At 39.0% G+C, this 19,029-nt stretch overlaps 1 protein-coding gene across 3 annotated transcripts in view; it reads right to left on the reverse strand.

The window, feature by feature from the left end:
- EBF2 (EBF transcription factor 2) overlaps positions 1 to 19,029 on the reverse strand; it is a 144,245-nt gene that overhangs the window by 8,920 nt on the left and 116,296 nt on the right. Inside the window, exons 9-16 of one of the 3 annotated variants that reach the window (XM_054804674.1) lie at positions 17,604 to 17,734; positions 17,017 to 17,143; positions 8,675 to 8,763; positions 7,482 to 7,547; positions 7,196 to 7,373; positions 5,533 to 5,718; positions 3,766 to 3,933; positions 3,519 to 3,668 (exon numbers count right to left, since the gene is read on the reverse strand). In XM_054804674.1, the coding sequence (XP_054660649.1) occupies positions 3,595 to 3,668; positions 3,766 to 3,933; positions 5,533 to 5,718; positions 7,196 to 7,373; positions 7,482 to 7,547; positions 8,675 to 8,763; positions 17,017 to 17,143; positions 17,604 to 17,734 (1,019 nt within the window). In that variant the 3' untranslated portion in view covers positions 3,519 to 3,594. Of the gene's footprint in view, positions 1 to 3,518; positions 3,934 to 5,532; positions 5,719 to 7,195; positions 7,374 to 7,481; positions 7,548 to 8,674; positions 8,764 to 17,016; positions 17,144 to 17,603; positions 17,735 to 19,029 lie in introns of those variants that run through there. The other 2 variants (XM_054804673.1, XM_054804672.1) reach the window with 2 other exon arrangements.

The raw sequence follows: 19,029 nt of genomic DNA on the forward strand, positions 1-19,029 counted from the left end.
TTGACTCCCCTAACTTTGTCAAGATAAGATATTAATAATTAGGGTCTTCAACTCAAATATCTGCATTCCTTTGGGGAATAGTGCAGATGTCCCCTTTGCTAAATTGAGGCTGTTCCTAAGGGTATCAAGACTTCAATACCTTTTGGATTGGCTAGGATCCTGATGGTTAATGGACCATCTGACCTTCTGGAGCTTGCCTGCTATTCCTTGTAACTGAGCTTGCATTTTTATGTTGAGATGTGCTGAGCTGGCCAAAGGTAATCTGGGCAGTCAGCGGTCCATGCTGTTCCAGCAGTTTCCAATTTGCTTGCTTTTCCCATCAGCTGCCTTCCATCTGAGATGAGATGATTAGGCATTTGTGTATTTATGATGCCGTGTTGCGTCATGTCACATTGTATCTTCCCGGTGCCTTTTTTAAACTGCCTTGACATATGACATGAACAGAGCATGCAATTGTTCTGATCAGGATCACCTGCTCTCAATTTGGAGAGTATATAGAAGTGAGTGGTGTCCAGTATGGATTGCTGCTTGCTCTCTACCTATCAAGTCCTGTTACACTGTAAGAATGTATAGCAGATGGCAGGTGAAAGAGGTGAGCAGGAACACATGGCACCGGGGGTTATCTGAGGGTATTCCACATGTCTTGGCTGTGGTGTGCAGCTCCAAGCTGAAAGCCAGTAGATAGGCAAGTTTCATGCTTAGCTAATACCTTTGAGTTACAATAGATTTTTTTTTACCAGCTGTCCTACTGTTTCCGGCAGCTTTTAAGCATCACCAAGACTTTCCTCCCAAAATACAAAATTTGCAGCAGTACTATAAACTGCCTGGAATAAAGGGAATGCTAATTTGAGGCTGAAGCTTATACAGCTCCTTCTGTTTAGACTAGTTTTAATCCAGGCTTAATCACTGCTGTGGTTAACATACGTGGAAGCTATATTCTAGATTTTCATTGCTGCTTGTAAGTAGCGTGGCATGCCCTGAGGTGCTGGTAGTATTTCTAACATTCTCACTGCAACAGGATGCAGTAAGTAGGATGGAGACCGTATCACCAGGAAACTTTTGCCTTTGAACAAAAGATGTAGCCAAAGTACATTGCAAACATTACATTAAAGCTCAAAAAAAACCTGGTTCGGGAGATGTTTGCTCCATATTATGGGTGGGGATATTGAGAGGTAATGTCACAACACTGGCCTGAAGCGCTCTGGGAGGGAGCCTGCACATACTGCTTGCTCTGTGCTTCTGCTATTCTGTCTCCATCAGTATTGGCTCATGGCTAAGTTTGATAAGTAAGTAAGTAAATAAATTACATTACCAGCACATCTATTCTTAGTTTTATAGTATAGGGTGATGGCATAGCAGAGGAGATTAACAATTTCCCCTAGCTGCAGCACAGTAAGTCCATTCAAGGAGCCTCTCTGGGACCCGCCTGTTGACTTTCTGGCCGCATCTGTCTGTCAACACTATGGGAACGTTAATTTGGATATCAGGCTGTGTGTATCTGGATCCTTTCCAAAGCATGTGCTCCCCAGCTTGCATCAATTTAAATATTTCAGTTGGAAAGAAGAATTTGCATCTATGGCTGAAATAGTTAAATAGTTACAACGACCTGGCATAACAAACTTTGGGCAGATGTATGTGACTCTGTGAAGCAACTACTACCTTTGCTGTGAGTCACATCTGTTGTTGCTTGTTGTTGCAGTCTGACTGTCAAGTCCCATTGTACTAGTTACTGTATCTGCTGAAAACTTATTTAAATAACAGTTGTAGCATATCACTTTATTTATGTATCAGGATGTTGATGTACAAGGGGATATCCCACAAAGAAAGGGATATGGTTAATAACTTTTGTATGGGTTTATCCATGCCAGCATCTCTATGTGCATAAATTATTTCAGTAAGTAATCATAACCTTAATGGATAGATTAATCCTAAACACCTCAAGAGTGGACTTTTGTCTGTAAAAATGCATGGATGTGAGGACTGGGGTTTTAGCTTTGAGATTTTATGTTATACTTAATATTGAAGTTCCATTTTTAGAATCTTGTAGTGATTACTAACTTATAGATTGGATAAAATATATTGTAAACACTAAATGGTATGAACGGCACCAAATGGTCTCTAGCACTTTACCTGTTTACAAAAGGGTTAAAAGAGTGAGAAATTCTTGCTAAGCAGACAGGACAGACATGGTAGGTTATGGAAAAGTATTAAATAAAAAGACAGTTTCATCTGTCCATTTTCTGTCTCCCAGAAACAATCTGAATGGTTTTCTCATGGAACCGATTTGTGGTTAGCACTACCTTAGGTAACTTCTTCATAATTAGGCCTTCTCAACATAGCAGTTAGACAAGTTTAACTTTAAAGCAGACTTAAATCTATTCTGAACGCACTGATTTGTCTTTAGATTATAGCACTGTCCAACTGGCTTAAGCTAAACAAGCACGCTATTCTTAAGTTGATAGGCCTTCCTAGTTAAATGTGTAACTAAATCGGTTTAAAATGACATTACCTTGGAGCAGTTCCCTCTCATTTTTTTATAAATATGCAGTGAAATCAATACATCCCTTCATAAGCTGATACAAAGAACACCTCCCACCCCAACCCCCCAAAAAAGAAAAAGGAAAAAAGTTAACTGCAGATCAGGTAGTGATGAGACTCTTCAGACACTGTGATCAGAGTAAACATTATCAAAGATAAAACCCTTTCTAAACGGTTTAGATAAATAGCTACAACTGTTGAGCCAACAAAACTTTCTATACCTATAGTTTAAAAAAATTGCTTCAAATCCTTCTTTTCATCTTCTTTAAACAGAGTGGAAGGAAATAATATTCCCTGTCAACGTGATACCTCTGCATTTACGTGGGTAGATCAATGTGTTTTATTACTGGGGAGAAGATGATCTTAGAGAAGCATGGAGTTTGGTGTAATTGGGGCAGAGGAAGAAGCTGTTTCAGATATATAGCAGAATTCTCTAAGTTAGCTTTTAAAAATGTAATTGTTTTTGTTCAACACACTTAGAATTTCCTTATTATATAAAATAATCACAGTTTATGTCAGTCCCTGTGGCCTAGCTAAGGATTTATAATGCACCCAAATCAACAGGTGCGGTTTGTAGGGCTCATTTTAGAATTACCACTGGCTCTTGGCATGGCTGAATTCCCAGAGTTGTGTTTTCTGTGGTATCTCTAGTGAAGTCTGAAGGAGCCAGATGACTTCTCAGGCCCTATAAAGGCTTTTTTTATGGAGACTTGGAGCATATTTATGTGCCGCTGCCCCCCCACAGCCTGTTAAATGAAAGAATTTAGTGCAGGTTTCCATTCTTATCTTAATACTCACATTTGTTTTGCAGATCACCTTTAAAAAGGCTGTAAATGCACTATAGGGTTCAATTCCTGGTATGAGCCTAAACCTTGCAGCAGGTTTCAAGACATCGGCTGTTACGTACAGAGCTGTGTATTAACTCTGCAGGGCAGACGTTTGTTTTACAAGTCTCTGAAGCCTAAGGAGAAGTCATTCCTCACAAAAGAGCTGGTATTGAAATGCAGCGTGGGTCAAATCCTTCTTGGTGTAAATTAGTGTCTGCCCCCCGTTGTTTTAAAACCGAACAGACAGAGCTTGAAGCATTGCTTTAATCCAGTTGGATTGGGTCAGATTTTCACTACTTAGTCCTGTAATATCAGTGTAATGGTATTCAGATGATTACTGTGTTTACCTAGGCTAGCACAGTGTGCTGTACAGGCTGGTTATTAATTGCACATTTCTTACCTCTAAACCCATTTCCATTGCCACTGGAGCAGGCAGGAGAAGGAGACCCTTGGGGTCTGATGACAGGAGCAAAGGCACTCTTCTGTTTGACAGCAGGAAAGACGGAAGAGGAGAATGGAAGGATGGAAGAAGTGCTGGAGGAGCCAACTGTTGGACTCGAAGACATTACTGCGAGAGAAAAAAATGAATCCTCATCAGAAATGCAATTATAGAAGTTTGGTAAAACTTCTTAAAATGTCTACCTTCTGATTACTCATTTTACTACTTAATGAAGATCTCATTCTTGCATTGACTTGGCTGTTTACAATAAGTCTAAAGTAGAGAGGTAGTTAATTTTGAATAGTTTAGCAAAGAGAGTGCTTAATTATTTACAATGAAGGGTGAGGATATCAGAAAATGGTAAATCATCAAGGGAGAGTCAAGATGAACAAACAGTAGACAGTAATGGCCTGTCCACTTATAGTCTGTGCCTGGACATTGGGAAGGCCTCCTCAGCTTTTAAAATGAAGATTTCCTTGGTTAGACATGAGGGGGGATGTTTTAAGCTGTTGCTTAGATTTTAATCTAAATTGGCTTCGTTTTAAAGAAGTCTCTTGCAAGAAAAAGTCCCATTACATGTCCAATAGCTTGTTAAGCAGCTGTTTGCTTACCTTCCAGGAAAAATATCAGCTATTTCTTAGCAAAATGAGGAACAAATAACCATATTTCATGTGGGTGCAAGTGAATCCCCAAGTCTCATGGCAGTATTAGTTTGAAATCAGAATAACAATACACTGCAGACTCAGTCCTTTCCTTATGAAAGTCAATGGCAAAGCTCCAGAATAGGAGAAGTATCAAAAGCACCTGAACATCCTTCGAGTTGCATCTTAGCCTTAAATCACAGCTCTAAGTGTGAGGATATTGTTTAGCAGGTTTCAGATCAGCAAGGAGCCTTCATCATCGCTGCAAAGTGGGTCAGTCCTTATGCAGATGATGGGAATGTAAATGAAATAGTATTTTGCAGGATAGCAGGTGTTTTCTGGAACGGCGCGATCCTGACGTAGGGAGCTATACCCTCCATCAGCTACAGTGTAGGTAAATAATTAAATAATAAGCGAATAACTAAATAGCTGTTTAACTGTTTGTCCTCTTTTTTATATATACTTTTTTTTCATATATATATATATATATATATATATATATATATATATGTTACACACACACACTTTTGCCAGAGGGAAATCAAGGCATGAAAGGAAGAGTGACTCGCTCATGGTAAAACTAGTAACTAGAAGCACGATAATACTAACTTCCAGATTCAATTCCATCGTTGTTATATTTCTGGTTATCGAGGTTATATAGTTTCACAGGAAATTAATCCACAATTCTGCTCTCAGTTATTGTTAATTAGAGTGACTTTTACATAGGATACAGAGTAACCTCTGTGCTAAAAGTAATGGTTACTTGCTTAATCATCTAAAGTTGTAAATTGTACCTCATTTCTCACTGTGGCCTTTGCCACTTAGGAATCTGTATAAGGATATAAGAAATGAAGGAAAAAACAAGTAAGATTCAATATTGCTCTATTTTTCTTGAAAAATGGGGACATTTTCTAGTTCGTACTAAAAAATACCAGATCACAAATCAGAATCTTTTACAAAAATCTTCCCTAAATCTTGAGAACTTCTCTTGAAAGACATCACTTGCTGCATTTGTTGATGTGCTAAATTAAATGGAGCAGGAGCAAGAATCAAATATGAAACAATATAAAAGCAGCAAAGCACATACATCCGTAGGGGGATCCTGTTGGAGAGCCGTTAATGAACCCAGGTGAGCCTGGAACGCCCAGGTTGGACATGGGGACATTGCTGTAGCCGTTCATACTATTGCTGGAAGTGCTGTAATTGGACTGTTGAGGTGTGGAACTGGATGAGTAACCTCGGGGTGAGATGCTGCTTGTATTACGGATATAACCTAGAAAAAAAACCCACACACATTTCAAAACACATCAATGGATTTGGCTTTCTCCTGTATAGTCCCTGCTTAAATAAAGAACTTATTTAAATCCAGATTAATTAAAACATTTAAGCAAGTACCATTACATTCAGTATTTTTTATGCACGTGCTATCAAGTTAAGCAATATTAAGTTTTAAAACAATGTGGGAAATTAACTTTTGGAATTGAACTGATGATATTTTGTTAATCAGATTTTATTTGTTAAAAAGTCGAAATTTGTTCTAAGACCTGGGGAAAAAAAAGTGTGTGCTTATCTTTTTCTGAGGTAGAATTTATAATATATGTGGGATTTTCTACAATTTGGGGGGGCGGGGAGGGGGAGTAGGTTATGCTTTTCAAATTCTTGATGAATTGCAAAAAAGCAAGTACGTTACTAAGGGCAAATTATAACCAATATATAATTAGCAGCTTGAATTTGAAGATAGTCTACTTGGGGGAAAGAATAAAGCGGCTAAGTAAAAACAATTTTTTTTTGTCTTTTAAAAAATAATCACAAATATTTGAGAACCAAAACTTACCCTCTTCTTTCTCCAGAGAGAGACTTGAAGAACACCACAGCTATCAGCATTAAAGTATGAGGCTATTATTACAGCTGCAGAAGGTGTTTTCCACACAAAGCTTTCATTAGAAAGATGTGATCCAATAGCTACTTTAAAAGTGGTTACCATTTAGATACCACGTCAGTTTATTTCTGCCTATTTATATTATGAAGTTGTAATTCAGGGCTAGTAAGACCTTATTAAAAAAACTAGCAAAATTATCTACACGATGACTTTTGACATGGCACATGCAATATTAACTTTATATGACATGGTTTTTCTGCCTTAGACTGTTAAACACAGCTATTCACGCAGTCAGCCACAGATTGTACGTTACTGGAATTGAGTGCTAAAAATCAAAATATTCAAGAGTCAAAAAAGGCGCAAAGTTGATATTGCTCCCATGACGTATTACTGTTAATATGTCATTTTATGGGATGTTTTCCTAACAATCAATAATATATCTGGAGTAAATGTAATACATACAACATATGCAAGTTGATAAAATTAACACTGAAAAAGAAGCCTTAAAAAAAAAAGAAGAAAATTCCACAACTCTTTAACTGTGAGAGTTTGTTTTCCAGTTGCTGTCCTTGTCTTTTATGCAAACAGAGATATAACCAAAAATTGAGGGGAACAGGGAAAGAATTCAGGGCTAACTTGGTATCAAAAAATACTCAAAAATGATTATTTCAGCCACAGCCAATGTGGCAACTGAAACCTAGTGCAGACACAGCATCATCCAAAATGGCACCACCCATCCATTTTGAATGTTGAGAGCCATCTTTCCATTCATAAGCTGAGCAGTTAGAGAAGTTAAAGAAACTACTGTGGAAGCAACTGTGATCCAATTTTTCGTTGTTTAAATTAACACTATACTACTTGCAGTGTTTACCTTGGTTGTTCCCCTGTGTTGACTCTGAAATGCTGACTCCTAACTGGCTGCCATAGGAGTTAATTCCCATCATACTGCTGTGAGCTGGAGAGCTAGACAGTGCGGGGATCTGCGCAGGATTCCTTGGTACGCTGTAGAGAGCTTCTGCGATGTCTGCAGCTCGTTTCAGAATGATGTCCTGCAGAATGAAGGGGGAAAGTTCAGAAGTGTGCTTGGAGAAATGTTCTAGGGTTTATTACTAAACCTGAACGTTTACCATTCCCCTGTTGAGAGTACTCGTTCTGACCTGGTTGTTATGTGGCGTTCCATACAATGCTTCAACTAGGTCAGCAGCTCGTTTCAATAGCATTTCCTGGAGGATGAGCAGATGCATAAAATTGAAATTTTAGTAGAAAAGGATTTCAGTGCAAATAAAACTATGGGCTGGTATTTTCTGAAGTGTTTGTGTGTGGTCATTTGGAAAACCAGCTCCCTTGAAGACTTGTTATTTGCCACTTATCTGAAAAAACTGAACCCCTTACAGTATCTCACACTAGACATCCAAAAGCATCAGCCCCTTGGGAAAGCGGTGACGCGCATGCAATAAAACGTCCAGCAGCGCCAACGGCTGCGCACACAGTGCTCCATCTTGGGCTCGGAGCTCTCCGCAGTCCTGAAGCTGCTGGGAACACTCCCCTTCCAAAATGGAGGCAGGCTTCAGATACCCACTTTAAACAGGAACCCCTTTCCCTCCTGAATTCCAATATACTCTTTTGCATAGACACATTAAAAATCTGATTAATCTCCATGACCATTTTTTTTTCTCAATAATGGTAACCAAATAAAACACTTTAGCTAGTAGCTATCTTATGTTACCTCTGGTTGTAGGGAAAAAAAATTACACAGTATACTATCTGAATTCAATAGTCTTTCATCATGCAAAGACAATAATATGTACTTTTGGTACTGCACTAAAATCTAGGAATATAGTCATTAATGCCACTGTCATTGTGCTAGGTGCTGCATCAACACAGTGTGCGGTACTACAGATAACACAGAATCCTGAGCTGTTTCAACACATGCATACTGCAGTTGTTGCTACAGAAAAAGTTGAGCTTTAAGTGTTTTTTATGAAAAAAAAAATCCCTTAAGCTTAGACCTCTGCAACAAATCCTTTATTTGTATCTTGTGTCATTTAGGTTCAGAGATTTGCCAGTATGGATAAATGCAAAGGGCCATGAATATGAACTGGGAAGGTATCTGCACTGGACTGTTGTTTTAGCAGCCGGAGAAGTTCACGGATAGTGTTTGAGCTCCAACAGATAAAAATTACTGGTAGCTGTGGGTTCTGCATGATTGTGTTCTTGTTTGGATGACCAACTAACTGGTGAACATGTTCAGATGGAATTGTCATTTAAGATACAGTTTTGTCTCTTTTATGAGTTAGAAGTGAAAGAACGTATTTAGTGGGCTCAGTGAAATGCTTAAAAAATATTTTACCTTAGCTAGTCTTTCAGGGTCACCAGGATGTCTTGGGATGACCTTTTGCAGTCTTTGGAAACCATAATCTATGGTAGGTTCATTTAAAGCTGAAAGGAAAACAGAAAAACACACCCATATTATATGAGTATATATCTTTGTATGACTTCAGGTTTCATTACCTAAGAAAGATGGATTTCACAGCTGCTCCCCAGAAAACCTCTCCTTGCCTGGGTTCCTAGAGGGTGAGGTACGTTGTACATTGTATCTACTGCTCAGGTGAGCCCTGATCACTGTGTGTAAGACAGGCTCAATAGTAAGCTCAGCTTGAAGATCCCTAATCTCTTCTCAAAGGGAATACTTTTTCTAATACAAATTAGAACAGGTCCTCTACTATGTTGGTTATACAGTCAGAAATCAAGGCTACCATATTTGCTCATCTAATAAACACATCACACCCCCACCCCCACCCCCAATATTTTGCCATCACAAACTAGGGCACAGCTATTCGTTAGACACATGAACTTCTTCAATTGTGTGCAGCTATTATGCATACATAGCCACTTCCCTGTAATGATGTTATTCTCTAGTGGATAAACCAAGAGATTTTTGACCCAGATCCTCAGTAATAGCTGGTAGAGCCTTGCTGGCATCGCTGATTTCATAAAACTTCAGACACTTTAATACTCTCTACTATGAAATCTTGGCAATAATGATGTAATTTCTGATTAGTCAAAATTTCTGATTATTCAAAACTCCAAATTAATACAGAAACCAAAAGTCAGTTCTTTAGCGTTCTGCAAGCTCACAGGCTTTGACTGCCTCGACTACATGAGGGTTACTAGTGTTTACTAATACAGTTACAGGTATGAGGTTTTTAGAATTTCCTTCTACTTCAGAATGTGCATTGTAATTCAAAAGACACATTCATGAAATCACATGCTGAAAACTTTGCTAAGAATTCCATGATGCATTTAATAAGTAACAGATGTAAGTCCGTTAGCACTATCCTCATTCAGTGCTAGCCGCTTCTATCCTCTTGTACCATTTGTGGTTCTTTTGGGGGAAAAAAAAAAAACAAAAACCCAAACTGGTGACATCAGCACAGCTGAAAACATGATTCCAAGAGACACTGATGGCACTTACTGAATCTTACAGAATATACTCAGCACCTTACAGGATTACCATCTCAGATGCTGGAAGAATGAAACTATCAAGTGAGACAGACTATTACACTGATCCAGATTCTCTGTTTATCTGTGTCTGTCTTTGGTATAACAACATGAAGGTAAAAGGTCATATTCCCCACTGAGATACATTTTATATTTACTTTTTATTAAATAATTATGGCATGGCATGAGGTTTAAATATTACAGGAGATAATCAAGTGGGAATTGAGTAGAGAAAACCCAGACCTGAGAATTTAGTCTTGGCTGTACTTAGAATGTCTTTGCTTTCCACTGGGAGCCATTCTGGTTTGCTTAAGGAGTTTAATAATACACATTTCAACTGCCACAGAATCTACATCCCATTTGGGAAGAGGGGGTTTTTTTTGGGGAGTGGGGTTTTTTGCCAATAATCCTGAGAATTATAGGCCAATTCTCTCAAGAGCCTATACATCATTATGTGCCATTTCTCTTCTTGATTACAAGTCTAATCAGTGAAGTTATATATCTTAAGCAAAAGCAATGTAAATTATATAGGAATTCAAACATATACGTATACATAGTTCACTAAAAATAGCTAATGGGAACATACAAAATGCTAATTCAAGAGGAAGAAATTGGCTATTATTCAACAAACATTTTTCCAATGGACTGACATGGACATTTTCATTCTGATAGATAAATAGCAGCAAATCATTTCTCAACAATGTTGAATTGTTCGAAGAAGTCAGCCATTTTGAATCAATGTATATATTATGTCTTTCAGCACAAAAGGTTTTCTGTACAGCTTGTAACAAAATTGCTTATTACTAGTTTTACTCATTAATGAAACAAAAATATCTGTGTCATGAAATCCTGTTAAAAACCAACATCCAACATTTGTAGAAGTAAATGGCGCCTTTTCAACTGAAGGGCAAGATGTAGAATCCACCAGCAAATTTAAACAGATTCACCACAATACCACTTCCACTGAAAAAAGAGCTACCAGATCAGTAGTGATTTATCTCTTGTTACAAATAAATATGCCAAAATTATATCCAAATGCTTTTGGGTTCATGGGTTCAGAGACCATTACTTCCTACAAATCAGATATCTGAGATGAAACCCCCAAGAAAACTGATTCAGGTACAGCAAAATCCCTTTGGCAACTCTCAAATCCAGGTGTCAGGCACAGGGGGGTCTCTCGAATTTCCCACAGCATAGTTTCAAAAATTGTGCATGACATGATATAATGTATGCAAAAAAGGAGCAACTTCTAGTGAATAAACTAAATTGCTGGTTAGTCTATAAACCTCACTCCAGCATAACTGTTTTAACAACAGAATAGTTACAGTCAGCAGTAGGGAGAGGTCTAAATACCCCACAGTCTGCCAGACTTTATGACAAGGCTCAGAGTATGGCACAGTGCTTCTTCTTTTATATTGTTCCTTATGCTCAAAAATCCATGCTCCAAAATCGATGCTTTCATTTTAAATACAAGTCTCCATATATTATGACTCACTAGAATAGGAGAAAAAAAAATTCTCACACTTGAGCAACCAATGCCATGACATCTGTCTGCATTTGCAAAACCTGAAACAACAGCTCAGTCCATTCATCTCAATGGGGACTAACTCAGATATCCAATGATAACAGTGCTGACATTTAAAGTATTAATTATTTCACCACACATCAAAGCACATAAGACTGCTGAAGGAAGATGATGTTATGAAGATCTGCACTATTTACCATGAGTGACAGCTCATTCCAATATTGCCAGTGTACGCCTTGGGAGAGGCGCACTCTCCCTCTGCGCCACTCAAAAAGGCCACACTCAAGGACCTCATCAAAGTTCTGCAGCTCACCTTTGCTTTACTCCATGATGCAGACCAAAGGGCAACAAGTCCTCTGTTTGCAAACTATGAATGAGAAGAAACAAAATATGCATACCTCTAGAAATATCCTGAACCCAGGGACTACATCCTGAGCCAGAGGGACTATAGTATTTGGAGTGCGATGCCTAATCTTCTTAAAGATGTTAACCTTGACAAAAAGGCACTAGCAGCCTTTAAAGCTTGAATTCCAACTTTGCACTAGTGACTACCTTTGCTCAAGCCAACAGCAGAGAGATGCTCACAGTGTCCACCCTGCAGAATAAACCATTTCCATGTTGTCAGCTACAGAAGCTCACTTGCTATAATCATGCTAATCCTGGGCTTGGGAAGTGCCTACACACTGGTCAGCCTCTTCTGAGGGGTACATTGTGGTCTGGAGCTGGAAGGATGCTGCTACAAGTGTACTGCAGTGATCCTGTGTTATATTTGCTGTGTTGGTAACAGCTCTTCCAAACACCCTACTCCCAACACAGCGTTGCCTCCTGTTGCCTGTGTCTTTCCTGGGCTAAAGCAGTGGTGGGAGTTGTTCTCTGCAAACACTTTGTGTCACATCAGTTGTGTTCTGGCCAAGTGAACTCGCTCTTCCAATTTGTAGAGCTCACTTCATCCTTTTAAGTATTGTTTCCCACAAGCAGATAACAAGACCTTCTCAAATCTACTTACGAGCTTTAGCAAACCAGTACCTACCATCCTTGGTACCTGGCATAGAGACTGATACAGTGCAACCCGGGAGTCCAACATAGCCTACAGATTATTTTATATTGCATTGCTCTGACAAGTTAACCCCTGGAGGATTTCTGCTCAGCAAGGAAAATTATGTTCAAAATCTCCCTAATATACACATTTCCAGGTTAGCGTCTCCATGACAAAGTAAATGCAGAGCTGTGATCAAACTTAAGATATGAAAGCCTACGAGACACATCCTCAGCTGGCATAAACTGATGTAAGCGTTATTAAAGTCAAGGGGACTATAATGGAACTACTTATAGCAGCAGAGAATTTGAATTTGTGTAGTATTAAAAGCAGAATATGAGGCTCCTGCTAGATTAGCAGCAGAGAACAAATTTCTTACTATTCTAGGAACAGCTGATGAAAGAAAAGTAATTCAGAACATGGAGATGTATGTATAACCTGTATTCTCACCACATTAAGGTTCACATGCAGACTAAATGTTTAGTTGCGGTGATTTAAAAATAGACTTTTTATCTCTCACTTTAAGTACATACTTAACTACTAAAGTATGTGAGCTGGTTCAGCAACTGCCATTAACATATAACAAGCCATTTCTCTAGATTTTTGCCTTACTCTGTAGTACATCGTTACATGTCCATGGAATCCTGTTGGCTTCACTCTCAGAAAAGTTTTCCATCTGGGAATCTTATGGAAAAGTCCACCCATCACATTTCGGCGATGACAGGAATTTGATGGCTGAGTTGCAGCACCCTGAATGATAGCACTTAAGAGTGGAAATGCTAGCACAGCACACTGCAAGGAACCCATTATAAACACACATTACAGGACATGTATGAGCTCCCATAACAGCTCCATTGTGGCATTTAGTTTTACCCTTGAAATTTATATCTAATTTTGATATTCATCTTTTTAACAGTTTATCATTTTCATCTTCAAACAACCTGTTTTATTGTGGCTCTTTAAAAAAAAAGAAAAAAGCTCAAGTATAATCAGGTCAAACATTAATATTTGATTGTATATTTAATATTGAGGACATAGGCAGATACGCACAATACTAAGATCTGTTTCCATGTTTTAAAGAGTATTGGTGTTCTGGTGATTAAAGGATCTGAATAGAACCTGAGAGATCTATTTCCCTATCGCCAGCTTTCCTGTATAACCACAAGCAAGTGGTTAATCTTTCTTAGGCCTTCTGTGGCAGTGTCTCATGTATAAAATGAAGCATGTGTCCTTCTGTAACTGGTTGCCCATGTCTGATGCAGTGATGCCCTGATGAACCCTCTGAGGTCTGGTTTTATATGAATAATTATTCTTGTTATACCTGTGAAGTGCCTACAGCCAGCTACTCACTATTTTTCATATGACTTGACCCTTCCTGCTTTTCATCTGAGGTTATATCTCAGCACTTAATAATTATGGAGGACTTAATACAACATGACCCTGAGAGCACCTGGCTGCTATTTGTTGCTGCTGTTACTAGTTCTGACAGAAGTACATCTTCCCATGCAGGATTTCACACTTTTCAGTCTCCTGGGCTTGATGTTAATGTCTCTGCATTTCTTAGGCTTTTGCCAAGTGCAGGCTGAATGTAAAGGGAAGGTGTTTTAGAGGAGAAATTCTCATTTAGAGAGGCAACTACCATTGAAGAGGGAAGTGGTCTTATTTGTGACTCCAAGCCTACTGCATTCTCTGACATGTTATCTACAAACTTTGTGACAGCTTGGAGCAATAAATTACAATATAAAGTACTAAAAGTATCAAGTAAATGATAAACTTCAATAATCACCAAAAAAATCCAGATTTTTGTTATGATACACAGAACTACCTCATCAATACTTATAAAATCTATTGAACTTTCCTCTTCAGTATTTTATGATACTTTTCTGCTACACTCTACCCAACAAATAGGTGCACTTCTGTGCTGCTACTGAGTATGTTTTCCAGAGTGCTATGGATACACACATGCATTCTGTGGGTAGTGGCATTTAAACCACCTGGTTTCCTGAGGCTGTTTGCTGGTAGCTTCTCTGCTGTTTAATAACATCGTTAAGCTCTTCACCCTTTCTTTTGGTGGAGGATTAATTCAGATCTCTCTCACCATTTTCTGTTTTCACAAAAACATGCTGGAACTGTGCATCTTTGATGATCCTGCCTTTCTGATAAAATCTGATACAAATTGGTCAAGAAGTTCAAAAGTTGTTGTGGAAGTTCTGAAGACAACTTACAGGCAGGAGGACCTGAACTGCCCGAATAAGGCTTGCCTAGGTTAAAAATCATTTGTTCATAGCAGGATCACAGCAGTTTTCTGACAGCACAGCCACGGAAAGAAAAAAAAAATGCCACCATGTTATTTTCATAGCTTAGAAGTTGTTTTTACTGCTGTTAGCAGCAACAACCTGGGGGAATTGATTACACAGGTGAGCCTCTACCTAATAGCTGTGTTTATCATTTTGCCTGCCATGGTGGGAGAACTGCAGGTTCTTGAATAGACAGATTGAAAAGTTGTCTGTTCTACCCTCGCTCTAACAGCTCAGCCATCTTCTGTGAAATGCTGTTTTGTAACATATGGCAGTAAGCACCCACTCACTCCTCAGAGAATGCTAACAGATATCCCTATGCCAGTAACAGCAGCAAAACAGGGATAGTATATTTAACTTTCTCCTCCTCTGCTGGCTCCTACATATATCTTCATGTCCTTTTTTGTGGAAGCAATCTAATTAACATGTTAAAGAACTGCACTGCAGTCTGACTCAAGCCCCCCCTAGATGGTACAAGTAAGTCTTGCACTTAGAACAGCTTTACAATAATAAGATGACTTTTCTCCACAGAGGAATGCACGTTTCTGTTACGCATCTCTGTATCACTCCACTCCTAAACCTCTTTCAGCACAGGTACCAACGGCACGAGGATGGTGGCCCTCAGTAACCCTTGTGTTGAGGACACTGTGAGAGCAAGGCCTCCAGAAGCAGAAAATGGCACAGAAGACCTTAACATTTAAATCTGCAACAGTAACTAAAGAATTAACAGTCTCTCTCTCTGAAGGTGAAAGCGTCAGGCCTAGTGCAGCCCCTACAAGCCCTGTCCCGCACATGAATCAAGGACACCGTCGCTTTGCTTAAGGACTGCCAGGCTCCGTAAAGTTAACCTGTCCCGTCTCTTTAGGAACATGATTGCATTTACATGCAAATTTGAATCTTTAACCTGTTTGATGGCTTTGCCAATTGTCTCTCAGGAAAAGGAGATGGGTTTAACCTGCTCAGACATCAGATTTGCCTTTTCCCAGAGACCAGTGAATCAAAGCACTGCCTCAGAAGAAAATGTATTTCAAAAGCTTTTGGCCAGATCCTGATCTCACAAGCCCAGGAATAATTCCAGAATGACTTTGCACTGCACTGGGGTTACTTGGTGCAAAAAAAGAAGAAAGTCCTAATCTCTTTGAGCTTGATTCAGAGTCAGTTCCAGTCAACGGATATCACTTCAGTATCTTCAATTAACTGTGGATCAGATGGACCTCTATTATAACAAAAAGAATCCTTTGTCAGTTAGGCTTATATTTCATTAGAGTACCTGGTATAATTGAAGACACAATTCTTGCTGCAGGTTCCTAGGTGTGGCAGTTGTATGAATAAATACCTTTCTGCATTAGCATGTGTACTAATAAAGGGTATATAAACTGGCAAAAGACAGTAGCAGGTTCTTCACAAATCCACTTTTGGAAAAATTCTAACCAATTCACTCAACAGGTGGTTAAAATTTTTAATAAAAAATTTCTTGGACTTTCATTATTATTTTTTAGTTAAATTATGATTTTAAATATGTCAAATATAATACACAAAGATTATTTAATGAGGATTGTTGGTGGTAAGAGGCTTTTAAACATTAAATAAATTCTTCCATTTTGAGAAATCTGAATATGATTTGGTGGGAGCAAGTCATTCAACTTAAATATAAATCTACCCTTTAGAATTTGGCACACCATTATTCTCCAGCATAACAAGCTACAGAAACTTTATTGTATACGTTGTATGCCATCATTGTTACTACTGGTACTGACGGTTCAATAAGATGGTCATCTGGTCCCATCTGATTTTTTTCTTTCAGATCTCTAGATAATGTACTCCTGCTAGCAGAGGTAAATATAGGACACTAAATAAGTTGATAATACATTTAAGAATAAAAAAAAACCCAACGGATTTATTTTCCACTCAGCCCATTGGTGTCTCTTGATACAAGATGCTCTCCTTGTCCTCTGGGATTATCTTGAAAATGAAAGGTTACCCCCAGCGAGAGAGAAATGTAAAATAAATACTGTTATAAATAAAACATCTTCCAGTATGTGGAACAACACTATCATGTTCCTGTACACTCAATATATCTATAGGCAGACCCATATCATAACAGCATGAGCGCTAATCTGGAAAAAATATTAGCATGTGTAGGAACAGTGCCTTAACACCTCTGCACAACAATGAAGCTGTCTCCTTACACGTCCAAATGTCGCAACTAGCAGAGTGGCCTTCAAACAGCAAGAGGCTAAATAAATAAATAAAGCAAGCAAGCAGAGTTGTCAATACCGACTACTGAATCGACAAGGGTCTGAGCTCCTCCAGCGGAAATTGCAATCACTTACCTGTGTAAATAAACCTGCCTGGTGCACCTTTGCAAAACTGTTTGGATTTGTATGACAATGTCACTTCAACCACTCCAGGAATGTGACGTGGAGGTGTCTGAACTCGAATGGCATGAGGTGTGATAAGCTGGGAAATAACAAAAGGACAGGCACGATTAGGACATGTCTGTGTTACTCCTCCCGCTTTCACTTTTCACCCTCCAAACATACTGTATGAGTAAATGCATTGCTTATTCCTGTATAGGAGCCACTATAGATCAGGCAAGTGATACATCTGCTCTAGTTTCTTGCTTCCAGGAGAGGAAGACACATTTTAGGGTAAATTGTCATCAGGAAAATTGTACTGTTTATGCCCATGGGTTAATGCTGGCTTATTTCTGGACCTAGGGGGAATTTTTTCTCCTTCCCAAACTCTAACCCTTTCTTTATTTCTTTATTTGTCTCCAGACATATTCCATGAATTTCCTTCACACAGGTTTCTATGGCCCGCCTTACATGCCACTGTTTTTGTACCATTATTGGATTAGGAATTAACACTCTTCCCCCTCTGCTTTCCTCAGAACAGGTAGGGAGGCACCTCTACCTACCTCACTCCATACAAGCATGGTTCCAAATACAACTTGCAGCCCATCAAAGAAGTTGTCTCCAATAATGATCACCATTGCACCCCCTGTAGTCCAACCCTCACTCGGGCTGATTGCTTTGATGCACGGTGTGGCTAAACAAAACAAAATGGATATCAGAGCATCACGTTGTTAGTTTTTTCCCCACACAGTTTTGCGACTGTTTGCAATCCTGAGTGTAAACCCTTGTAGCAGATGGGTGCAAGCAACTTCTGTGCACATTAAGCAGTCCTGAGTCGTATTGATGCAAACTGAAGCTTAGAGCAGCTTCACCTGTCCGCTCCTGGGAGTTTCTGCACTGCTGCAGCTTCACGGCTGGCGTGAATTCCCAAGGCCTAGGACAAGTTGTTTCCAGCCATTCACCCATGAAGCCTGCTTTACCATTCCATGAAATCCAATAAATAAATAAATAAATAACATGTTTTCTGCCTTGCTAGTGTTAATTACTTGCCTATTCATTACTGGCACTTAACATCGTGTCGTTAAAGCCTAATAGGCAAACTGTAGTGGGTGTAAAAATGAAATGCTTAAATGATTGTGCAGAGGCTGCTTAAACTGCACCCCCCCCCCCCCCCCCGAAACTCTTAGGATATGATCACACAAAAGCTAAACCCTGTGGAAAGAGAGGTAGATTAAGATTTATTAAATTTATTGATGGGTAAAAAAGATATGGGAATATCAAATGTTTCCTCCAATTCCTATCAGGAGACAATTTCTCATAATTTTCTTGATTTTATAGATGAGATTTTTTTTCTCCTCTCTTCCATATGTTCAAGGCCTCTGGACTATACATCCCATCAGGAACCCAATATGGTTTCCAGGCCATAACCAAAGTCAATCCATCACTCCATTCCCAATGCTGACAGGGTCAGAGGTGGAGGGGAACTTTGGCAGTGCTCCAAAAACATGAGACTCCTTTGAACAGCCAGTCAATCACATCCAATCAGTCAAGGAAAAACTGGATGGCTTCCTAGGCTAGGAATCTTGGGATTTTCCTTCTACCATTTCACTGCCCGCTGGGGGAGAATTAACACCACTCTGAATTCTTTACTGATTCAATCATTTTCTTCCAGTTCATTAATTCTTCTTTTAGGTTGATATAGGGCACAGTTAAGAAGTGGGGCAGCAAAACATTATAATGAAATAATATCCTTGCTTGTCTTTTCTACTAACATCACTAGCTCTTCTCACTTTCACTAGCTGCAGGGGAGGGAAAAGTAGACACAGATAGCATTTTCTAGTAATCCAGAGTACTGTCTGCATGAGAGAGGTGGAATGCGTTGGTAATGAATGTATGGGAAGAGGGAGAGGAGGGGGCCAATCATTTTGAAGCTTAGCAGATACAACTATTTGTAATTGCTTTAATATAGTCCAAAACCCATCCCGTGGA

Source organism: Grus americana, chromosome 26 (genome assembly GCF_028858705.1).
Source record: "Grus americana isolate bGruAme1 chromosome 26, bGruAme1.mat, whole genome shotgun sequence".
Lineage (NCBI taxonomy): Eukaryota > Metazoa > Chordata > Aves > Gruiformes > Gruidae > Grus > Grus americana.